At 45.2% G+C, this 25,740-nt stretch overlaps 1 protein-coding gene across 1 annotated transcript in view; it reads left to right on the top strand.

Moving 5' to 3' along the window:
* Positions 1-25,001, top strand: part of LOC119436161 (39S ribosomal protein L39, mitochondrial) — a 41,178-nt gene extending 16,177 nt beyond the window's left edge. The window contains exons 5-10 of the mRNA XM_037702927.2: positions 15,586-15,647; positions 19,046-19,158; positions 21,862-22,009; positions 22,270-22,341; positions 22,438-22,485; positions 24,767-25,001. Of these exons, the coding sequence (XP_037558855.1) occupies positions 15,586-15,647; positions 19,046-19,158; positions 21,862-22,009; positions 22,270-22,341; positions 22,438-22,485; positions 24,767-24,949 (626 nt within the window). The 3' untranslated portion in view covers positions 24,950-25,001. The remainder of the gene's footprint in view (positions 1-15,585; positions 15,648-19,045; positions 19,159-21,861; positions 22,010-22,269; positions 22,342-22,437; positions 22,486-24,766) is intronic.
* The last annotated feature ends 739 nt before the right edge of the window (positions 25,002-25,740 follow it).

Genomic DNA, 25,740 nt, shown 5'->3' with positions numbered 1-25,740 from the left:
ACTTCGTGTCTCTTTCTTCCTCGAGCACTCCTTGGGGCGCCCGTTTGAGGGAAGCGTTCGCCGTCTCCGCTGACTTCCGTACTCCCAGGCAGCCGCACTGTAACTGGTATTTCGTTTCCCGCAACTGCACTATAAGCGATACGTGTATACATGGAGTGCTATGGGAAAATTAACGGGAGTCTGAAAAGACCGCACTATATCCGGTCCTGCACTATAAGTGGTTACGTTATAAGTGGTCTATACTGTAATTGCTTTTGATCTTGCTTATTGCCGAAACTGATGCCTCAAAAACAATTTCCTATAGTATCAGCTCCATAGGTTTCCCCTTAATTGTATTTATAGCATGTTGCAGACTCCTAACTTTCCGTGCTGTTGATTTTCCTGCATACGGTCGCTCATAAGTTGCTACTTACTATTTAGCTGTAAGGGACATTAGCTTCCGATCTTTCCTGCATCATTGGATCACATTGGACCATACCATAAGATCATTCCCAAACACAAGGCATGTTGCCATTGTTACAGCTTGTCATGTGTAAATGCTAAGTCCTTAGCATGTAGGAAGCCATACAAAAGTATTTGTTGTTGTTTAGTCACACTGACTGTGGTTCTGCTCACAGATTGGTCTTCCATGAATGTGTTTGATATTTTCTCCTTTGGAATCATTTCCAACAAAGTTTTCGAATGCTTCTTGTTTGGATGGAGCTGTAGGCAATGAAATGCTGTGAGTGGCATGGCCTCACAGCCTTCCCCTCCTTCATTTCATCGTTCTGACTGCACTCTGTTGTGCCCTCATGAAACAATGCCTGCCACAACTCTATCTATCATCATGCTGAGCTTTTGCATTGGCGCAACCTTGAGATTGGGTGGCATGGCCTTCAATCACAGCCTGCAGGGGCGTCTGCGTGAGCAGGCGTTTGGTATGTGGCGACACCACATACCCGAGCACATGAGCGTTGGATCCTCCCGCATCTAGCCGTGCGCGGCTCAGCCATTTCAGGGGAAAAGGGTATCCTGGTGGTTGAGCCGAAGCCAGGTGTTTGGACCTTTAAGGCCCCTCGGCGGAGGCAACACACCTCTTTGGCCTCCGCTTCACGTAGACTGCACCCCCGGGCTGACCCACCCGGAGGAAATCGATGGTCGCCTTTTCCTGTCATCTTCTTTCTTTCCAGTTTTTCTGTCTCTCCCAGGCGGCTTGGGTTAACCTGGTGTGGTATATCTAACCTTGAGAATGATGCATTGGGTTATAGCAGCAGTGCCCGGCTGGCGTGTGCAAGTCATTGCTCTGTCAAACTTCTAGCGTCCCTTTGTTGGGCTCCGTGTTGAGTGGCCGAAGTAACTACATCCAGCATGCATAGAGCATCTTTCCCTTTGCTTCCTGATCATACTGCTGCAAAGCGCATACACACTGAAGGCTCCCTCAACTTTTTTGTTCAACACAAAGAATCTTTTCCACGATGCCACGTAATTCACAGTGATGAACGTGAAAAACCAGTAAGCGTAGTTTTCCTTGTATCGAAATCCCTAACCCCCCTTGTCAGGGACCAGGCTAGCAAGATGGCAAGTGGCGACCTCCTCCTCGAGGTTTGAAAACCCTCCTTGAAACCCTCGACGGTGTTTCAAGTGCCAGAAGTACGGTCACGGCACGCAAAGCTGCCGAGGTCAACTCGCCTGCACAAAATGTGGTGACAAAGGTCACCCCTCCGATACCTCTTCTGGCACACCCCACTGTGTGAACTGCCAATGCGACCACCCGGCATATTCCCGATCCTGTGCAACATGGAAGAGAAAGAAATTATTACCTTTAAAATCAAAGAAAATATTGCATTCAAAGAAACCAAGAAAAGGTGCTCAGTTTTCCACAGTACAGTTTACGCGGATGCGGTGCATCCGGGGGCAGCGCTGCATCGGCCTCCACCACTTCCCTGACCCGTACGCAGCGAGCTTTGGGGTGTGGCGCCTGCCTCCTTGGTGGTAGTAGGTAAAAATACTCCACCCACCCAGCAAAAGAGCTCGGCGACTCGAGGCCTGAAACACAAACAAGCCGCCTGCAAGGGCAGGCATCCAGCCCCTCTCGGGAGGCAATGGATTCAACACCAGTGCCGCAAGTGCAGAAAGAGCGGCGCGGTTCTCTCGAACGCACTAAAAAAGAAAAACAAGAGATCATGGGTCCAGGCAAGGAGACATGAATATAAATTTGAATTTCTCCTGAATTCACAGAACACACTTTTTATAACACTACAATGGTCATACAGATAATGCACTGGAATACCAGGGGACATATTGTGAGCACTCCTTTGGACTCGCTTCTACAGTTCTGCGCGACTTGGGCCATTCGCCTGGGCGATCGCTGGGGACACACCATTCCAGCCTGGTGGGGGATAGCATACTTTCCCTGCGGCCGCTGGCGCCGGCGCGACACGGAGCCTGCTGCTTGTGCGCGTGCTCACGTTACGCCATGCGCCGCGCATACGAACAGTGCCGAGGAGCGGGCCCCTCTCGCCCTCTCCTGGGCATCTCTCTCCTTCAGCATCCAAGGTACGTGGGCGCCTTTACCCGGCAGATTGACTCTTGGCTGTCCGACGTGCAGACCCACTTGGTCCCACACCCCTCTGAGCAAGGCGGCCCCCTTTTGTGGGGCTAACCTAGCCCAGAAGAGCCAGTGTGGCGGAGCAGATTTCCCAGGTGCTCTCACCTGTAGTCTGCAACTGTCACCCTAGTGCCGTAACCCCTGTCTTGTACACCCATTTTGTACCTAACAGGAAATAAACCTCCATTCGTTTGTGCCGCGGCTGGAGTCGTCTGCGCCTTGCCAGTGAGTCAGCGAACCCGCCGCGGTGCCCCTTTGCGTGCGCTGCGGAGTGGGGACGAGTTACGCGTCTCCTTAGACCTTAGCTATCCGGGACCACGGGCATGTTAGCCCGAACCCCCACAATATTCATAATCTAGACGACATAGCTCAATTATCTCCATATCAGCCAAGGTGTTCTGTGTCCAGGAGACACATTTAAATTCTAGACAAGTGAATGTCCTCCAGCAGTACACAATATTTCACAAGGACTGCGACGACACTGTTGCCTCGTCTGGTGGGGTGGCAATTATTGTCAACAAGTTTGTCGCTTGCCAACATATAGCCCTTCAGATGCCTCTCGAGGCTGTGTCTGTGCGAGCAATATTGATTAACAAGTTCATAACCATTTGCTCCATTTACATACCACCCACTTATCAACTCACTAAAACAGAATTTTACAGTCTCATTGACCGGCTCCCAGAACCATACGTGATCACTGGTGATTTTAATATTAAGCTCATCACACAATTTGGGGAGACTCCCGGTGCAACATTAGAGGCCACCTAATAGAAAACTTTCTTGTATCCTCTGGTACTTGTCTCTTTAACTAAAAATGGCCCATGTATTATAATATACAACAAAATTCATATTCCTCAATGGATTTATCAATGGGCACTGTGCCATCTTTCCATATTTAGAATGGAGTGTAATAAATCCCTATGGTGGTGACCACTTCCCTGTAATGCTAAAGCTGATACAGCAACACGAATGCCCTCCAAATTGTCCTCGGTGGGAACTATCATCGGCCGACTGGGATCATTTTAAAGAAGGAAGTTATTTATCACAAGATTTTTTCAGTAGATTTAGCACAGACGACACCATAGCGTATTTTACAGCTTTTATAGACTCGACAGAGAAATGCTTTCCATAGACAAATTGCAACTCATGCAAAAGACGAGTCCCTTGGTGGAATGATGACAGTAGACAGGCGCGTAAGAAACAAAGCATGGGGCATTCTCCGACGATATCCCAATGCTGAGAACCTTATTGCATTCAAGCGCATTAAATCGCATGGAAGGAGGGCTTGAAGGCAAGCAAGGAGGGCAAGCTGGGAGAGGTTTCTCTCCGGTATTAACTTGCACACACAGGAGGGGAAAGTTTGGGATGGGCTGAGAAGGCTGAGGGGGCAACAAAGCCATCTGTTGCCCTTGGTAAATGAACAAGGTAATAGTCTGAAGGACCAGGCTGGCGCTCTTGGTGAGCATTTTTAGTGCGTTTCTAGCTCTATGCATTATTCCTTGTCCTTTCTGAAATTCAAAGAAACGAAGGAACGGAAGTCATTCAACCGTAAATGTAGCCCAAATGAACCTTTTAACCGGCCTGTCTGAGTTGCCGAGTTGAAAGCTTCTCTAAACTCATGTCAGAACTCTGCTCCGGGTCCAGACAGAGTTATGTATAAGATGATTAAACACCTTCACCGAGGCACACAAATCACACTACTCGCACTCTTTAACCCTTTGCGGTCCAAAACTTTTACCCGCTTTCCGGCTGTCCTGGTCCGAAACTATTTTGCCAGTTTGTGGCGCCGTGAAGAACACAAACTGGAAGAAAAACTAACAGGATATTTATTTTTTCTCTTGCATTCTGCAGGTAACTCCTCTACCGATATTTGAGCAGCGTGTCATACCGCTCAAAGCATTTTTCTGGGTGCAGGCCAGGGTTGTTACTGCAGGTTTTGCAGAAAGACACAGTTTCCCTCCTGCCTCCGTTTGTTTTTCGATCGCTACAAACAGGACAGTCTTTGCTATTTCGGCCTGGGAGCTTGTAGATGAAATGGTTCCTCCCATATAGCCTTTCCTCGCACTCCTTCTGCGCAGATGGGCCCCGCTTTTTGGCTCTAGCCCTCATGTCACCCACCAGCTGTTGGATGAGGTTGCGGCGGTACTGCAGGTGTTGCTGTTCTTTATCACCATGATTCTGCAGCTGTGTGTGCCTCAAAATAAAGCTATTGACAATGGAAACCTCTAGAAGCCAGAGAAAAAGCTTTCGCCACCATTTCATTGTCTTCCGACAAAATGTCTCCGCCGCCACCGTCTTCGTCACTCGCTTCTGTAGAATCACTGTCATCACTATCTGATGGAGGCACGTAATTCTCTTCCTCACTGAAGTCATCATCGCTTTCACTAAATGCACCACCGTAAAACGCACGCGGTGAAAAAGTGGTCATGCTTCTCAGCGAAACGGGCGAACGTGCGGTTTCGCGCGCAAGTGAGAACGCTCTGGTATCCAGAAGCCGTGCTGAATGTTGTGCTGCACCCTAGTGCAATAAGAAGTAAACTTCAACAAACAAAGTTTACTTATCCCTCAAGAGATGGCGCATCATGTATACAAAGAATGCACATGAATCGCAGTGAGCAAAACCGCGAAATTTAACCCCCGAACACCCTTGTCGGGCGGTGCCTGACAGTGGACTGCTACAGCCGTGTTGCGTTGTCGGGCCCTGCCCGACAACGGACTGCAAAGGGTTAATACTCTCTGGGCAGCTGGACATCATCCATCCTCATGGAAAAAAGCTATTGTCATCCCTGTGTTGAAACAGGGTAAGGATCCCGGCTCAGTAACAAGCTATACGCCCGATAGCGCTAACAAGTTGCCTCTGCAAGTTGTTCGAAAAAAATTATAAATTGTCGCCTTCTACATCACCTTGAATCAAACAAAATGCTTGATCCATACCATTGCGGATTTAGAGAAGGCCAGTCAACAGCCGACCACCTCGTGCGTGTCGAGGCTAATATTCGTGATGCCTTTATCCATAAACAGTTCTTTTTATCAATATTTCTTGACATCAAAAAGGCCTACTACACCACGTGGTGCTGTGGAATCCTCTGAGACCTATCAAGATTGGGTTTCAGGGGGAACATGCTGAATGTTATTGAGAGCTGCCTGTTGAAACGTACTTTCTGCGTAAAAATAGGCAAGACACTCTCACGTCCATTCACGCAGGAAACTGGGGAACCCCAGGGAGGCGTCCTGAGCTGTACGCTTTTTACGTATTGTGAAGATGAACATGCTTCGTTATTCACTACCTTCAGCCATGTTCTATTCTGGTAATGTAGACGACGTACAGATAGGTTTTAAATTCTGTAGCCTTGCAGACTGCGAGAGGCAAGTACAGCTTGGGCTGAAGAAAATATCCAAATGGGTAAATGAAAATAGGTTCAAGGTCACTCCACATAAAAGCTCCTGTGTCTGTTTTTAAGATAAAGAGGACTGCTCCCTGACCCTACTATCGTACTACAAGGACAGCACATTCCCGTGAACAAAGAACATAAATTCGTGGGCATCATACTGGACTCAAAATTAAGTTTCATCCCCCACATCAAATACATCAAGGCCAAGTGCCTTAATACAATGAACATACTGAACATTCTCTCGCACACAAATTGGGGTAGTGACAGAAGATGCTTAATGAATCTTTACAAAAATCTTATATGGTCGCATTTAGACTACGGGGCTGTGGTGTATCAGTCTGCTACACCGAGTGCCTAAAATACTTGATCCTGTTCATCATTTAGGCATACGCTTGGCCACAAAAGCTTTCCAAACTAGCGCGGTACAAAGCCTCTATGTAGAATCCTGTGAGTGGTCACTACATCTGCAAAGGTCGTTGTCCAGTATCATGTATTTCCTGAAAGCACACTCTAACCGTGAACATCCTTGTAACAAAACCGTGAATGATATGACTTGTACCACACTTTTCCACGATCGTCCAACAGTGAGAGAACCCTTCTCACTGTTCGTGAGGAACCTCAGCGAAGCAATGGCTGTTCCACTTCTTGAAAACCCTCTAATGGCTCCATCCATACCAGTAGCACTGTGGATGCGGCAGCTGATAGATTGTGACAAGTCAGAACGCCCCAGAAATACACATAAAAACATACTTCCTAGAACTTAAGTCTGAGTACTCATGCCCAGAATTTTACACTCATGCTTCAAAGTTGCATGCCGGCATTTCTTATGCTGCAGTTGGCCTATCCTTCTCGGAATCTGGCTGTTTGCATCCGGGAACAAGCCTCTTTACGGTAGAAGCCTACGCACTATTGTCGGCTGTTAGACACGTCAAGGAAATAAAGCTACAAAAGGGAATAATATTTACAGATTCATTAAGTGTTATCAAAAGCTTAATGTCTCTGCAAAAGAATAAAAATCCTGTTTTTACTGAACTTTATTCAATCCTCGGCGCTTTGTACGCATCCAATCAACATATAATATGCTGGGTACCTGGCCACAGAGGCGTCGAGGGTAATATGTTTGCCGACAGTACAGCCACATCAGTAAAAACAAAACTAATTCTTCCATAACTGTCCCTGTAATGGATTTAAAGCCCTTCCTTCGCAAGAAACTGAGGGGCCATTGGCAACGTACGTGGGACACGGAGAAACTGATTGAACTCCATGTTATTAAGCCAAGCGTCAGAAACTGGCCACCAATAACGAAAATACGACAAATTGAGGTTGTTTTCTTCCGTCTTAGGGACAGCCCACACCTATGGCACTCACTCCTATCTGCTGACCACTGATGATCCTTCTGTCTGCGATAAATGTGTTGAGATGTTAACGGTCCTTCACGTCTTGTTAGAGTGTCGGAAAGTAGAAGCTCAAAGAAAAACGTACTTTGCCCTGGCATACAGACAACACATTCCCCTCTGCCCAAAAATGTTTCTCGGCATGGAGCCACTTTTTGACAATAAGTTAGGTCTAATGTTTTTATGAGGTATTGGACCACTGCATGTTATCAGCTCAAGGTATACGTAGCACATCCTTTCACTAGAGGCTGTTGCTGCAATTGTGTTCTTCTAAAGCACGTGCCTCACAGCCCTTGCGTTCAAGGGCCCACTGGTGAGGTACGAGTGCTACTGTTACTCACACGTTCTACTGTTACTCACACATTCTATTCGTCATCCCTTTGTAATATACATCGAACTTTTATGCTCATAGTATACATCACTAGTCATTGTCATTATTTTAACACCTGTATATTTTATGCACTTTACAGCGACTAATTTTTAGGCCTCTCTACTGCCAAGTTACATCTGCCATTTTCTATTCAGCATTTGCCTGGCGCTCTTTGGCAATACCTGGCCCTTGCGCCAATAAAATCCATAAATCATCACCTTCCATTGCACACCGCCAGATCATGGGAGCCAATAGCATCGGCACAAGTGGTGTCATTCTCCTCCACTGGATGGCACCACTGCTGATCAGCCATGAGATTTTTCTGTTATTGACTCTGCTGGAGGCATTGCTTCCTGATGTCTAAAAATATTGCTGCCAGTGATCATTATCCACACAAGCATGCATGAACATATACACATGAAAAAGTGAGATTTCATGAAGTTGAAGAAAAAAGCAGACGGTGAATGAAACTTTATGCTCTATGCTGCCAGTACAGGAATAACAGATTCAGATGTTCAGGACAGTACCATCTAGCAACTAAGCAGGCTTATTTACATCATTAAAAATTCAGTTCAATCAATTTCTTTAATTTGAGCTGACAGTTAACAAAAGGTGTGCTGGGGAGGCTGAGGATAAAGGCTAAAATTGCCTGACAGATGCCCCCAACCCTTTGCAGTTAAGAAGCAGAAGTGCCCGTAAAACAGAGAGCCATTTTCTGTTACATAAAGAGTGTCACAACATCTTGTTTTCATCAACTTCCTAAATAAAAAAAAAAAAAATTGCATGAACGCAGTACATGTCACCTTTATGTAAGCTGTCTAAAAAATATTATAGCCCAAAATATCACATGATGAAAAAGCACTGACATACCATTTCATATTCATTAACAGCTTACATAATGTTTAAGCAAAAAACAGAAAAACATACATATGAATTTTACATTCGAATAAGCATCTCAAATACAAACATAATATTCCAAGTACATTCATAATGACAATATAATTACGCACGGAAGCTTCTCACAGTTGTATAATATGTAAAAAAACTTTTTGAATGTGTTGGTATGGAATACAAGAAAACAGCATTTAATGATGAGTGAATCAATGCCTATAGTGCCTAGAATATTGGCTTATGTGTTGAGCAACCTCTCTTTTCAATGGAACATTGTGGCACTGGCTGCATTTAATGCATATGGTGGCCGGCAGAGGTCGCAGCCATGCAGGTGGGTGCAGACAATGCATGTCCTCTGCTTTGCACCGCAATTTCGCAGCTGTTGCGTTGATTTCTGTGTTTGTGTTTTCAGTGTTATTATCTTGTTGCGTGTTTGTTCTTGTTGTCAAAGCTTAAAGTGAGTGTGTGGTTGTTGCGTTCTTGTGCCTGTCTTACTAGAACTATGTGAGAGCGGTGAAAGAATGTCGAAGCCAAAGCAACAGTGCAAGGAGAGGACTTCCTTTCTGCCGTTGTACAGAAGCGGTTACTGCTCAAAAAAAGAGTGTGTATTCTTGTTCACTGCACCATCTGATGCTACGCGGCTTGCAGAATAGTCTAGACGGAACAAGAGAAAGGGCAGAAGGCTGACTGCTGTGGGTTGCGAAAAACATTTTGAAAGACATTTCATCAAACGTGAGTTCGCTATCACAGTGAATGGCTTGTCATCGAGCTCCCCCGCAATAAATAACGTCTGAAACACGATTTGATGCCTACGTACAATATTCCTTAAGTAATTACTATGCACCTTGTACCTAAATTAAAGCTGAAAAAAGACAACATATATCTGCAAAAGAATTTCCTGCAGAGCAACACAGGCACACCCATTCGATGGCCTCTGAGTAGTGTTCAGCCATTGAGAGTGCTGAATCGGAAAACCTCAATGGATCTGTGTCCACCACAAAGCTCCTGCATCTGAAGAGTGCACCCCCTGCTTACATCAAGGGGCTGCCGGCGGCTGCCCCTTGACGTCGGCAGGCAGATTCCCATAGAGCGCTGCCATTGGCCGATAACTGACATCAGTCAGGAAGGGTGTTTGGATCGGTGCGCTTATTTCTGCTGTTGCGGTGTATATTTATTGATGCAGTTGACTAAGCAGGCTAAAGTAATCAAAAACTTGCATTTTGAATTTCAACCGCTCAAGGCTGACTATTGTCTGATCACGCTCGGCTTCACCTGCCTGCGTAGGAATGAAACTTTGGCCATACTGCTTCTCGGTGTCGTAGCCGTCGAGTCTGGCTAATTTTGATAAGTTTTGAACGCTCAACTAGCCTCGACCCACGTGAAACTTAAGGTTAGACCACAAGTACACTTGCCAGTGCGTGCTGACTCCTGGCAGCTCCTGGCTAGATGCCTTGGCAGACGTCGCTTCATATTGAGCTATTGACAGAGCTTCTAAATGCACAATTTGGGTGTGGCCAATATCCGTCAGTCAAGCTGGCTGGGGCAGAACAAAGTCAGTTCGCACCACGTAGTACAGCCAGACTGGAGCACATGAGCGCGAGTGTGCACTCCAGCCCTGTCGTGCACATAGTAAATGTTGCACACAGTTGCATGCAGCTACCTCGGCTACATAACCTAGATAGCTCGGCGAGCCCGCTTGCTGAGCTCGCTGCGGCTCGCTAAGGACAACTGCATGCTTCGAGTGGGTTCTGTGGGTGATGTGACCCCAGGTGCATGGCAAGCCTGCCCAAGCGCCAACGAGCAGGCTCGCCAGCGACTTGTTCCAGGCGTATGCCTGCAACAAATCGTCTGCTTCCTGAGTTGCACACCTTCGAGGTGTGTTACTATCATAGTCGAAGCTTGTTACAGGTGAACGTAAACAGCGTTTCGTTCGACCCTCGGAAATTATGTGATGGCCATAGAGATAAGTGCGAAAGGAAATGTGCTACTTGCCACTCAGTGCGATGACACACACCATCGCATAGCTATCTACTACACTGTAGCACACCAAAGCGATGAGACACCATGAATGCAACCGTAAGTTGAGGGATAGCTTTGTAGAGTATGGCGCGTCGTATGTGCCACAATTAGAAGTAGTGGCATCTACATGAACATACAAAATCAAATTTGAACTGCGCACCATGGTGACTGTCATAGCCAACTCGCGGGGAGCAGCCGAAGCGAAACAGCACGCTTGATACCGTGGAAAAACACTGACCTTTATTTCCTACGCACTCATCTTTTATAGCAACCTAGTGATGACGTAACACGCTGCATATGCAATCTGTTAGTGATACAACATCAACACATCAGCGCGTGTTCCGGTGGCTATTATGTTACACTCCTCCCCACCAACAAACAAAAAAAGAAAAAAAAACAACGATAGTTTAGCGGCCTTCGTGGTCAGAAACGCACAACTGTTTTTTTTTTGTCCTTGTGCTTCTTCGCAGCATTGGCGTACTGTCATGGGTAGTAGGCACAACCAGATCGCGTGTTACTGTTTCACTTTCGCTGCATGTTTCAAGATACGGCTCAGCAACGGGATTTGGTTGCTCCGACTCACACTTGCTGGGTAGCGGAACTAGTTGCACAGCCGGTTGCACACCCGCCCGTTCCGACACGCACTCCGTGGTTGACGAAGCTTGTTGCACAGGCGGTAACCTCGGCGGCGGTGAAGAAGTCTGTCGCACAGGCGGCAGTCCAGGAGGCGCACTAAATGGGGCGAAGTTCGGTCACAGGTGTTCTTGATGGCACCGCCAACACCTACCGTCTGACAAAACGACATCAGCGATGTTAGCGGTGGCTCTGTCAGTCACTCTTGCTGGCATCCAGGTTGGCCCCGAACGGAAATTTCGTGCGTAGATGTAGTCTCCGGGTCTTGCGGGCGGCGTAGTTCGAGCTCCACCGGGCGGCGTAGTTCGAGCTCCACCATCATGGACAATCTTCTGCTTGAGCTGCTTCAGCAAGATATTAGCTCTCATGTCAGGATGCAACAGCGTTAGAGCAGTCTTTAACTTACGGCCCATGATCAGCTCCGCTGGTGAGCACCCGGCAGTTTCGTGGGGAGTAATCCTGTAATTGAAAACAATACAAGCAAGTTGGCATGTAAAACTCCCTTCAGTCGATTTCTTTAGCTTTGACTTGATGCACTGAACTGCCCGTTCTGCAGCCCCGTTTGACGCTGGATGGTATGGAGGTGTCAGTACTTGTTTGATGCCATTTCGATGCAGGAAGCTTCTGAATTCCTCACTCACGAACGCTGGCCCGTTGTCGGACACCACTACATCTGGCAATCCGTGAGTGGCAAACATAACCCTCAGGCATGAGATAGTTGCCTCTGCCGATGGTGTAGATATAGGCACGGCCTCTATCCACTTTGAAAATGCATCGATAACGACCAGCAAGTAGCGGTTCTTCAAAGGTCCAGCGAAGTCAATATGAAGGCGAGACCATGGTCTGTCCGGAAACGGCCATGGCATCATCGCTACTGGCCGCGCAACCCTCTGGTGTTCTTGGCAGACCTGACACTGGCGAACTGCAGCAGTAATGTCCTCATCCAACGAGGACCACCAGACGTGACTCCTGGCGATAGCCTTCATCTTGGTCATTCCAGGGTGCCCCTCATGAAGGAGTCGCAACACTTCTTGCTGCAATGCACTTGGGATGATCACCCGTAATCCGAGAAGTATACAGTCTTCTTGCATGCTCATCTGAAGTTTTCGATCTGCGTAGAACCTGAACTCGGGGTCACGTAGCTCAGCTCCAGACCATAAGGCATCTCGTAGCTTCGCTAAGGTTGAGTCCTTGGACGTAGCTTCCGCGACTACAGTCGACTGCAGTACCCGAGGATAAGCAGCCTCCAGCATGAAAACTTCCGCTGGCCTCTCCACAGGTTGAGCGTACACTGGTAGTGGTAGGCGACTCAAACCATCCGCGTTGGCAATGCTTGCTCCCGGCCGGTACATGAGCTTGTAGTTATATGCTCCAAGCATCAGCGCCCAACGCATGATATGCGGTGAACACATCTCGGGCACGCGTTTGTCTGGAGCGAGAAAGCCCAGTAATGGTTTATGGTCTGTAATAGCCTCGAACTCGCGTCTTCAGAGGTATTGTCGGAACTTGGTTATGCCAAACATGAGCGCAAGAGCCTCCTTGTCGAGATGACTGTAGTTCCGCTCGGCTGGCGCGAGACTTCGTGATGCAAATGCGATTGGTCGTTCAGCCCCCGAGTCTTCCCTATGGGCCAGAACGGCGCCAATGCCGTATGGTGACGCATTGCATATGAGAACCACGGGTTTCTTGGGGTCATAATGCGCCAGCACTGCTGCTGAAACAAGTAGGTCCTTGCTCCTTTGGAAAGCACGTTCGTGATCCTCACGCCACTCCCAAGGCACCTTGGCCACAAGCAGCTCGTTCAAGGGATGCAACACACTAGACAGCCCCGGCAGAAACCTGCGGTAAAAGTTGACTAGGCCTAGGTAACTCTGTAATGCCTTGACATCTTTGGGTCTAGGGGCCTTCAGCACAGCCTCTACCTTTTCAGGGTTGGGTTGAAACCCCACAGCCATGACAACGTGACCCAGGTATTGAACTTGCCGTTCCAGTAAGGTACACTTATCAAGCTTCAATTTAAGCCCAGCTTGCTTCAGTCGGCTTAGGACTAAGCCCAGGCTTGTTAGATGGTCCTGGTCATCGCGTCCAGTCACAAGAACGTCGTCGAAATACACCACAACGTGTCTGAGCCCTTGTAGCAGGTTTTCCATCTCCCGCTGGAAAATTGAAGGAGCATATGTGACGCCAAAAGGCAAACGTGTGTATTGGTACAGTCCTTTTGGTGTGTTGATTGTCACCAACTTGCGGGATGCCTCGTCCAGTTGAACTTGCAAATACGCATCCTTCAAGTCCAACTTGCTAAACTTCTCGCCACCGCTAAGACGGCTAAACAGGTCTTCAACGCATGGTATCTGGTACTTTTCAGGCACTGTCATGGGATTAACAGTGACCTTGAAGGCACCACATATCCGAATCTGGCCACTTCGCTTCAAGATAGGCATGATAGGCGCAGCCCATTCCGAAGTCTTAACTGGACGCAGCACTCCAACTCGTTCCATGCACATCAGTTCCTCGTTGACGCGATCGATCATTGCGATCGATCGATCGATCAATTCTGCCTCAGCCAACTTGAAAGCTGCACTTATCATTGGTTTCAGGCGTCATTAAGTAGATGGAAGAAAGCATTGGTGCTCTCAGCATTCATGGTGACTTTAGGAGAACCAGGCATTTATGTAAACAAAAAACAGTAGCATGCCAAGTATGGAGGCTTGTGTTTTTTTTTTTTTTTGCTTGGGTTGCCTTCTTCTTCTTTATGGGGTTTTACGTGCCAAAACCAGTTCTGATTAGGAGGCATGCCATAGTGAAGGGCTCCAGATTCATTTTGACCACCTGGGGTTCTTTAACCCTTTGTGGTCCGCTGTCAGGCCCGACAACGCAACACGGCCGTAGCGGTCCGCTGTCGGGCGTTAAATTTCGCGGTTTTTCTCACTGCGATTCATGCGCATTCTTTGTATACACGATGCACCATCTCTTGAGGGATAAATAAACTTTGTTTGTTGAAGTTTACTTCTCTTTGCACTAGGGTGCAGCACAATGTTCATCACGGCTTCTGGATACCAGAAGCCGTGATACTTGCGCGCGGAACAGTTTGAGAAGCATGCCCACTTTTTCATCGTGTGCGTTTTACGGTGGCGCATTTAGTGAAAGCTTCTAGAGGTTTCCATTGTCAATAGCTTTATTTTGAGACACACAGCTGCAGAATCATGCTGAGAAAGAACAGCGACACCTGCAGTACCGCCGCAACCTCTTCCAACAGCTGGTGGGTGACATGAGGGCTAGAGCCAAAAAGTGGGGCCCGTCTGCGCAGAAGGAGTGCAAGGAAAGGCTAGATGGGAGGAGCCATTTCATCTACAAGCTCCCAGGCCATAGCAGCAAGGACTGTGCTGCTTGTAGCGATCGAAAAACAAACGGAGGCAGGAGGGAAACTGTGTTATTCTGCAAAACCTGCAGTAACAACCCTGGCCTGCATCCAGGAGAATGCTTCGAGCGCTATCACACGCTGCTCAAATATCGGTAGAGGAGTTGCCTGCAGAATGCGAAAGAAAAAATAAATATCCTATGAGTTTTTCGTCTACAGTTTGTGGTTTTCATCGCGGCGCTGTAAACTGGCAACATAGTTTCGGACCAGAACAGCCGGAAAGTGGGTAAAAGTTTCGGACTGCTAAGGGTTAACGTGCACTACAACGCAAGCACATGGGCGTTTTTGCATTTTGCCTCCATCGTAATGCGGCTGTCGCGGTCGGGATTCGATCCCGTGACCTCGTGCTCAGCAGCACGAGGTCGCGGTTGTTTTGACTCAATACGCGCGTTGGCCGCGTGCCTAAAAGCTGCGTAGTTGGCATCCATAATCGCATAGATAGTGACTGCGATTTCGTCTGCAGTTGTTGTAGCGAATGGTAATGCCTGTAGTGCCATTTATTGTGTGGTATGCCTTGTACTTCCTCCACACCTGGCATTGCACTTTTGAGCTCCCTGCACTTGCTAGCATTAGGAGAGAAATTTCCCTCATAGAATCCTGCATTCTCTGTCGATGGAACTGACAATATGCTTACACTATTGAATATCAGACACCTGTTGCTGTGTACGTTAATACAGAAGTTTGACCTTGTTGTGTGGTGGCTGCATCTGGCTGCCCAGTAGAACTTTCTGTCGAGCAAGATGTACTCAATTGCAGTATGTGATCCATATAATTAAGGCAGCAGATTACCATATCACCTGCAGGTCATAAACACTTTAATGGGGATCTACTGTACTTGCTGTATTTATATAAGTGTTTCTTGAATTTATTTTCATGTGCAGTGCGGTCTGGAAGCTTTGTGTACAATGTGGACCTTGGCATAGAAAACTGGGAACCTCGTCGAGTGAGTCGTTTTGGTATTTTATTCTTTCCAAGAAAACTTTTTAAAAACATTTTGACAGTGTTTATTGTTTTATATAATAGAGCTGTTTGTCTTATCAAGGCGTGGGATGCCATCAGCACACATAAAAATATAGATGGGGTTCACCTGCAAAAAATTTGAGACATTATTTGTCATTAGTGACAGCTAAGCATCATACCCTGCCTTGAGCATGTGGTAGTTAAATAATTTTGCATGTTAATATTAGTGATGTGTCAAAGCTGCTATACTTCAAGAAGTTGCTGTTCCCTTTGACTTGATTATCCACAGAAATGACAAATAAATATTTGTAGAATCCAAATATAATACATCACCTTGTGTTCTTTTAGAGTATGCAGCATTGTTCAACAGTGCGAAGAAGAAAAGTGAAATGTCATGGGTCATTTGGAATTTCAGTATAAAGAGGGCAAACAAATGCTTGAGTAAAGCCAAATTTTCACTGCTGGGCGGAGGGCATGACATGAGCATGGTTCATGTGCGTAAATGTGGAAAATGAAGACTCATTGGAGTCTCAAAAGGTTGCAGTTATTTTGCCCATAATGCGAAGCAGTGACAGCAATAACTTGCAAATTTATTAAGCACTGCAAGACTTGCCCTGTTTCAAGCAATATCAGTTGCAGAAAATGCCTGAACAATCTGCTTTGGAGAGCTACAGCTCTTGCTTCTACCTGTCCCTCTCCTGTCTTCCATTTTTTGCAGCTGTCGTTACTGTAAAGGAGTACTGATGTAAAAATATTGTCTTGCTTTTATTGTTTTAATTATGTAATTGTCACCTACATAATTAAGGTATAAAGCCTCATTCCCTCGAGTACATAATTAATCATTAAATTTTAATGTGACCGGTTTCAAGTGCACCCCTATATGCAGCACGGCTTTGGGAGTAATATCGGGTTGCAATGTCAGGTAATCAGGTTATGTTATGGAAATTGAGATACCTGGTATCATAAACCACTGATGCGTGAGCCAATCAGTTCGTAGTGGTTGGCTTGTTGCACATAGATAGGAGGAGCACAGTGCCAAATCAGCCCTTCCATCCTCGTCCACTCAGTGCTTCTAGGCATTCGCATGGAATAAGCTTGGTTCTCTGCCATTGTTTCTCCAGGAATGTAGTGTGTCCCACACTACTCGAGTAGGGTCAGTTGGTCTTGTTTAAACTAAAGAATTAATACCTCGAGTTAAAGCCTACTATTCATAACTGGGGTTCAGCATTTACGGTTTAAACTCGGAAAGAAATGTGAAAATAGTATGGAGGATGTTTTTTACGGAATTATGTTTAAAACAAAAAGGCTGAGTGAAAGCAAATTTACCTCACTGGTAAATTTGCTTTCCCTGACCCTTTTTGGTTAAAATAGAATTCTGGTAAAGAATCATCGCCATACTTTTTTTCACTTTTTAAGATGTCTTTAAGTTGAGACAGCAATTGGTGTGCAACTACAAGCCTACATGTGCTCCGATGCTAAGAGCCTGGTGAGGCCAGAGTCACGCATCAGCTTTATGCCAAAGCAATCTTACTGTTTTTTCTATTTCTGTCCATTTTGCATGCTGCTGCGATGAAATTTAGATGTGTGAGGGAGGGGGCATTTAGAGGGCTTGGGGGAGTCCTGTCCCAGGCTCTTGCAGTCTTCACACTGCGGCCATTGTAGTGGCTGAGCTTGGCATAGGGAAGCGTATCTACCTAACAGTTGTTTTCTTTTTGAGCTTTGTACCCATGAATTGTTACAAATGGTCTCATTATATTTGTGCTCGAATGTCAAATGCACTAAGTCGTAATTCCTACATAGTCACATCGCCATACGGCATTGTGCCTTTTCAAGATCGCTTTTTGGAAGCTTTGTTATTCAGTGTACTTTCATGGCTTCACAGCATATTGCAAATATTGCACTGTAAATATTGGGCAGTTCTTACCTTTCCTGCTACAGTATAGACCACTTATAACATAACCGCTTATAGTGCAGGTCCGGATATAGTGCGGTCTTTTCAGAGTCCCGTTAATTTTCCCATAGCACTCCATGTATACACGTATCGCCGGCACGGCACGGCGAAGGGCGCACGCGGACACCGTGGAATGTGAGGGAGGAGGGCGGCAGGGAAGCGGATTTCGCCTCGGCAACTCCGCCGCTTCAGTGGCTCCCCTCGCCCTCCCTCGTAAGTTCCTCACTTTCGACTGTCACCGTGCGCGCCCGCCGCCGTGCAGGCACCGCCGCTCCAGCCGGCCCGGTGCCAGCTCCCCGAAGTTTCGTTTTCTGCCGTTATCGGGAAGCGGGCGTTTGCCGGCGTGGGCAGTTTCGTTGACCAGCCTGGGATAGCGCAGCTACTTCCCTCTGTGCCGTAGCCGCAGCGTGCAAGGTCAGCACGTGACTAGAAAGTAGAGGAAGCATAAAGGAGAAAGAAGGGTTCACTGCCATTTTCTGCGCGTGGCTACGGTAGCGTGACTGAGACGTCGGCACGTACACGCATGTTCCGGCGCAATGCAGAATCGCCGACCTTGCCATTTGAGAGAGAGGGTGAAATTTCCGCCGCGTTTTTTTTCTTTCTTTTCTTTCTTTCTTTCTTTCTTTTTTTCTTTTTTTTTTTGTTTTGTTCGCGCGCGACATTGAGGGGTCTCCCCTAAGCTTTTACTCTATGGTGGTGCCGGAGCAATGCCGGTCGGAGGCGCCGCCGCGTGAATTATTTCGATTTAACTAGATTCGACTGTAAATTGAATTCAAACATTCTAGCCGCATTCCTCGACTGTAGCATACGCGTGGCGGCTCGGTGCACATGTTTTGCATAAGTGCGGGCCTTGAAAATTGTTGCTTTGGTTATAGTGCGGTACCGCTTATAGTGCGGATATTCGCGACTCCGGCGACTTAAGTTATAAGCGGTCTACACTGTATATGTTTCAAAAGGGGGACAGGGGAAATGAAACCTTCTAGGATGAGAATAACGGGCAATACTGTGTGATCAAATTTGTTGATAGCAGAAAAGTAGAAATGGCAGTTGTTGACTTGTTCCTAATGTTGCACCAGAAAAGAAGTAAATTTTTCTCTAACCCATGTATCAAGTTAGTACAGCCCCTAAAATATGTTGTTCAATAATTTGTGCATGCAGAGCATCCTTCTTTTTCTCCTTTTATCTGTAAAGTATGCACATTATTACATGCAACGATAAAGAAACACTACCAAGAAAACAAAACAATTTTGGTTTAATATGTTTGTCTCTTGCTAAAAGCCTAACAAAAGAATGCAAGGTTATTGTTTGGAGCATATAAAGTTGTTGCTTCTTTGCTGTATTTACATTGAAAAAGGACGGTTCCGAAACTGATTTGAAATACAAATTTCTTTCGGAGTTGTTCTCAGCAACTAATCCACTTTGCTTTCCAGGATGAATTGGATGTTCTGTCCGGGATGGGCAGGAGACTTGCAACAAAGCCACACCATTTTGAGAGGCTTGAGGTGGATGCTTCAGTGGCACTTCAAATGTTCGAAGACAACAAGTGAGTTTCGTTTCACAACCTTTTCCTACTTCGTTGTTGCGCAGTTTATCTGTGAGGTGAGATCATCATTCTGTTCGAACTGATTTTCTTCACATAAGCCGCGTTTACATGACTGCAACTACTGGCGCATCGCATCACATTAACTTTCTAGCGCATCGCATCCATGTAAACAGGGATAATGCGCTAGGAAAGCGCGTCGTGTTAACGCGTCAGACAGGGGTGGATTGAGATGAGTAAGTCGACTTTCGCAGTGCATGTAAATGTGATCGCATCACATTGAGAATTATGGCCAATGCAATTTGCTGTGGATCTGCTGCGCTCCCTGAGCTGCGGCGTGGCGAGACGCCCGATGCGTCTGCAAGCGCTGGTTTGCCTTCGATGTGTGACACCGTTACCATCGCACGAGGGGTGATGCGCTAGGAAATGTGATGCGCTACTGTCGCATTCTGTCGCATTCATGTAAACACGGCTATAGTTTCGTAATCTTTTCGTGTATTATGCTTAATTTACTTAGTAGCTGTACTGTCCCTTTCATGAGGTGCTTTTTATTTGCTGAATTTCTTATTGTCGTTTATGTTTTATGCCTAATTCATACTATTATGTTCTAACCTGTGATGTCATGAAAGATCTACTTATACTCTTATAACTTGTAGTGATCAGGGGTGCCAATGTCACTACACCTTGGCACTTTGCACACTGTTGTTGTCACATACCTGCTCACCGACTGCGATCCTGTTCAAGCTCAAGGAAACAATGGACAGCAACCACGTGTACACTTGGAAAGCTTTTGTTACGTATGCAACTAATACTTTGAGCAGGCTAGCTAGCTCTAGCTAATGTCACTGAAGAACTCGTAGAAAGTAATATGCTAGGTAAACAGGTGTTTCCGAATTACCAGCTGGGGGTAAGGGCGGCCATGTCAGCTGTGACAGAAACATCGCCGACTAACCATGTGCTGAATAATTGTGAGCGATGGCGGAGTGTTCCACACTCGCTGCTTGCTGAGGACCAAAGGGAGTTAGGTGATTTCAACGTGATCTCACGTGAATTGCTCAGTCATGCTGATAGCACTTGCACTTCCTGTGTGTAGCTCTTGTGATGAAGGTCTCCTCCTCTCCCCAACCTGCTGGCATGCGCCTACCCTTGCAGTGTGAATTTTCCTGTGCTAGCGGGCCCCTTAGGACACAAGGGTTCCCACAAACTAAAATGCAGAATGCGCTTACACGCATTTATAGCATTGAACATAATGCTTTGGTTAATTTGTCCAGCTTGAAGTATTTAGGTGTAGCAGTAACATATAAAATGCACTAGTGATCGTAGGTAGACAGTGTTTTGGTCAGTATATCAGAAGTTCTTTTTGAGAAATGAATTTGAGCACATGGCAAATGAAGTGGGTTGCTTGTGAAACTGATTTTCTCTATCCTCAAGTATACTGGTGCTGTTCAGAGAATTAATTGAAAGGCCTTAAAGCAAAAATTGGAATGTGTTTGGCAAATTTCAGGGCTTTTTATAAGCTCAAAATATTGACGCACTGTCTCTGTAACAAAGCTGCTGCTGTTGTGTAATTTATGCCTACTGTTAATTAAGCATGAGTAGGCAGAAGCATATAATGGGATTGTTTTCAGCTATTGTAAGTGCAGTTAAAAATAGACATGCACATGTGAAATATCTCCAGAAACAGCCTACTGAACAACCCTTTGCTTGGTTAAGCAACCAATTACTAGCACATGCTGATATGCTTTGTTTTGCTTTCTTCCCTGAAGCCATACACTTGTGGAACAGTTTACAGAATGCTATGATGCACAAAAACTATGCAACTTTGATTGTGCTTAGCCCCTTTCATGTGCTGTGTGCGCAATTGTGCATGCCATGATAGTGCATCAAAGCAAAAGCACTGATGAAAATAAGGTTATTTAAAACATGTTGCATACATCTTGAAACTCTTCTGATTTGACCTGTGCTGCAAGTTTGGATATGTGTAATTCGTTTTGGTAAAACGAGCTGGAAGGTAGGTGACTGGGTGTTTGCTCTTGGTGTCTTATGTCGTCACGTAGGAGGTTCACTTCATTCATCGTTTTTCACGTTTTATATCAGGCGTTGATCGCCGCTGAGAGAGCCAATGAGTCACGAGATGACAAAAATTGCAGCTTCCACACTGATTTTGTGCAAAATAGCAAAAGGATGTGCTCATCCATTCCACTAATAAAAGCATGTTGACATAGTAAGCATTTGCTTATTGTTTTCTGGATACTCCGATAATTCGACATTGGGTTAATGCGGACATTTTTTTTTTCGGTCACGTGAAATCAGAATTAACTAGGTTTTACTGTAATATGTGATATATAGTACTCAAACTATTCGATTAGAAATTATTCGACCAAATCACTATTCGCCTATCCCTAGCCAAAACATGCTTGCATGTGCTTCTTTGTAAGTTTGGGGGAAGGTAATTAGTGTTTCAGTTAAGTTACTCGTGCATGGAATAAATACTTCCAAGTGAAAAAAATGTGTACTGGGACCCAAGATGGTGCCCAGATTGGTCAAAGGTTAACTTATATATTGTGTTGCGCATACTTGTGTCCTGAACAGGCTCATTGAGGGATTTTGCTCTTAAAAATGTAAGGACAACATGCATTGTCAACATTTTGTAGCAGCCTGTTGGCACATGCAATCAAAAATAAATGCTCTTCTTTTGTGCAACAGGTATAAGGCAGAGCAGATTCCTAGAATAGCAGCAGCATCACCCACTGGTAACACAGTCACATTGTACCGTTTGCTGGACCATGTGGACATCAGTTCCGGACCCATGGTTGGGTCTCTCGATCACATGAGCCGTTTCAAAGTTGTTGCGGTAAGTGCTAGTAGATAGGCTTCTCTGTATTGCAGCTGGTTTAGTAAGTTCCCAATATTACTAATGGCATGTGTTTTTAACGTTAATGTTAAGAGTGTCATTTTTTTTACACCGCTCTGCAAATGTTTCGCAGAATAATCTACCTCTAGTGAACTTATAGGCATGTGCTTGAGCTCTGCATGGAAAAGTGCAGCTGTGTACTACAGTGCAGAAAAAAATCGTAACCTTATAAATAGGATTTTTTCATTTCTTTGCTTTAGGTTTATCCCATGGACACATCTATAGGGGTGCTTTATCGATTCCAGGGCTTGGCCATACCAAGTTCATTTTCTGTAAGATTGCTGCGTTCTCTTCCATAGATGTTATATAACCTTGTTTTGTTCATACTTTTTTAAAATCAATATATTTATATTTTTACTTCATTACAGATAAGTGAATTTGCATATAATGTCTGCTGTGAACGTGCACAAAGAATGGTAAGTCCATCGAGCAACAATTGATACATTCAGATTGTTTTGTTTTAGACCATGCAGATTTTTATTAAAAGACTTAAGTGTAGCTTTCGTGGTGTCCTTGTAGAGGAGCTGTAAGGTGAGGTGGAATACTTTGGTATTATTAACTATGTTTAAGAAGACAACTTTTTAAATTAAAGTATGTGTTAATTATAATTAACTTTTTTATTAGAACCTTGGGTGCAGTTGTTTAAATGTTAATTTGAAGGTAATCACATTTTAAGGCTCTTAATTTTTTTAAATCCTTGAAAATTGCATATAATTCAAGATCTCATCATTGCATTACAATGCTCAATCTTAGTCGAGGCAATATCGATATCAGGTGTACTGGGAACACCAAAAGGGCAGCCGTGCTATGATGTCAATTGTAAACACCCTGTTTTGAAGTGCGTGATGAAGTTTGAATAATAGCACATCACAACAGATGCTTGCCAGGTGAAGTGGCAAAATATTTTACCTGGCAAAGGACTTTTAAAAAATATGGCAGTGCCTTAAAATGCAGCTGCCTCCAAATTTTCCTCATAAACAACTGCCTCCGAGGTTCCAAGAACAAAGTTAACAAATTTTTGTTAGTCTTCTCAAACTTAAGTTAATAGCGGCAGATTATGTCTGCCTTGCTTTACAACTCCTCTACAAAAATGCCACCTGGATGATATAGACCCTCCATGAGCCAGTGGAATTCTTTCATTTCTTGTAGAGGGCTTCTTGGGTGTAGCACTCCTGTTAAATAGTGTGTTCTGAATGTCTGCCTACCTTATGCATTAGCTTAAAGGGCAATCACATATGCTATAAAAGACTTTATTGTCAGAATGACCTAATTTTTGTGATTTTTACAAGAGCCATGCTACTCACAGAAAATGTATCCCAGGAACAATTTGGGGAGCCAGTTTCTCGGTAGCATGCCCCTCTGAAGCAGTGTCAACTTGTGAACTTTAGCATCTATCAATTATTCTGAAATTTTAATGTGTATTGAAATTGCAAAAAAGAAAAAGAAAAAAATATTAACACATTTTGTTTATAGCACAATTGTCACCAAAACATAGTACGCTAAGTGTGTGCACACGTATCAGTGTTTTTGTGATGTTTGGCCATTTGATTCAGTCTCAGTGCGCTGTGGCCCCTGTCCTATGGAAGGTAGAATTAATTATTCATGCTAGTGCCTTCTTTTATATAACAATAACATTGCAAGTGCAGCTTGACAGATGTTGCAGCCTTCTTTAAACAGTGATGGAAAAGTCGGAAAATCTGATAATTATGTCAAAGCTGGTTTTAGGTGGCTTATTCATCTCTACTCATTCAACAGTGTCAACCTCATGCTTATGGCTGCACCTTTGCTTCTCTTTCTGCATTTCCTTCATGTGCAGATGCTTTATTAATTATCCCCCCCCCCCCTGAACATGGAAGGTTGCTTGATCATGCACATAAATGCTATCACATGAAAAAAACTGTATGGAAAAAATTTTTTTTTAAAGACCTTGATCTATAAGCCAAATTATGTTCTGAAATTGCCGCCCTTTGTGTATGTTTATGTGGCTTACAGATTAGATGTAAACTGGAATATATTCAGAGTTTATCATAGATGGGTGTTAGCTTTATTTTCTCCATTTTCTAGTAAATGCGAATGTGCTGTGCACAGATGCTCATATAATTTCAGAGCTTTGTTACTTTCAGACTACTCCTGTTTCTAAAAATAGTTCATTTCATACAGTGACAAACTTTTTATTCCAAGCTTCAGTATTCCAGCTGTGCCATTGATCGGACCAAGCCTGGCACGTATTATACCCGCTGTGGTGGTGTAGTGGTTTTGGCGTTGCGCTGCTAAGCTCGAGGGTGCAGGATATGATCCCTGCCATTGCGGCCGCATTTCGTGAAATGCAAGAACACCTGTGTACTGTGCATTGAGTGCACATTGAAGAATCCCAGGCGGTCAAAATAATTCCGTAGTCCTCCATTGCAGTGTGCCTCAATCAAATTGTGGTTTTGGCAGGGAAAATCCCAAAATTTACTTTTTTTTTACCACATGTTGTACCCACTGCATGCTGCTGTTTGTTGATTTTGTGACCTCTAATCTTGTTCTTTCCTTGAAACAGTGTTATCTCTTGTCTGCTAGGTAGACTGGAAGTAGTTCTGGCAGTATGAATTCCATTTTTTCCTAGTTTCCGAAGTGGGGCTGCGGTAGACAAATAGTGAATATATTTTGCTTTGTCAGAATCAAACACAACTTCTATTTTGTTTTTGATTGCAGAATTACACAGGTCTTCCACGGACTGAATCTGAAGCTGGTGAAGAACCCACTGAAGACAATGCGCACTTTGAAGACATGAGTGCTGAAGATGAACATGTCAAAAGTGAAACTGCAAGCGACAGTGTCACTGCTGCCTGCAAAGACTCTGCACCTGCAGCATCTAATCGTACTTCTTCTACCTGAGAAGTCAGGAGCATTTGTAGTTATGCCATGATAAAAGAGTAATACTGCTGGATATGATACCTGTAGTCAGTGCCCTGGGAACATTGAGGAGTGTATTGTGCTGTAGTATAAAGATTTTATGAGTATGTGGTACTCCCTTAACTCCGATTGTTGAGGCACATTTTGCGTAGGCTTTCTCGAAATCTTAGAACAAGTCGCTACCAGGCCACATGTCGCTACCAGGCCACATGTCGCTACCAGGCCACATGTGGTACTGTGATCAGTAGTAATCGACTTGCGCAGTTAACTTGCATACAACAGTAAATAGTCATCCATCCCACACTGGCTCACCCTTAATTGTCAGATTTAACTTATAAAGAAAGCAATTGAGGAAACAGTTCATTTGTACTCTGTCTCATCTCTCAGGACCTCGTATTCTTTCCTGAATGGTCATTGGTCCAATGTACAGTAAAACCCCGGTGATACGATCCCAGATGGTACGAATTTCGGTGTGATACTAATTCGTAACATTCCCCGGCCGAAATACATTGCTCACAATACGAAAAAAATCGGCTGTTCCGAACGTGTTGCCACGCTGCTGCAGATCATACGAACGCGTGAGCAACAGTGGCGGCGCGGCCGAGCCAGCGGGGCGACCGGTACAGCGGGATCTGGGCGGGATCCATAGTCGCCAAGCAATTCATTGCGTCACGCGGCTGCGCAATCTCTCATTGTCTCCACGTCGAGTGGGACCGGACCACATCACAGCCTAGCCGATGCTTAGCGAGAAAGTAGACGAGGTCCGCTGCTGC

This window comes from Dermacentor silvarum, chromosome 1 (genome assembly GCF_013339745.2).
Source record: "Dermacentor silvarum isolate Dsil-2018 chromosome 1, BIME_Dsil_1.4, whole genome shotgun sequence".
Classification (NCBI taxonomy): Eukaryota; Metazoa; Arthropoda; class Arachnida; order Ixodida; family Ixodidae; genus Dermacentor; species Dermacentor silvarum.
The sequence above is the reverse complement of the archived record's forward strand: the minus strand, read 5'-3'. Positions and strand labels throughout refer to the sequence as shown.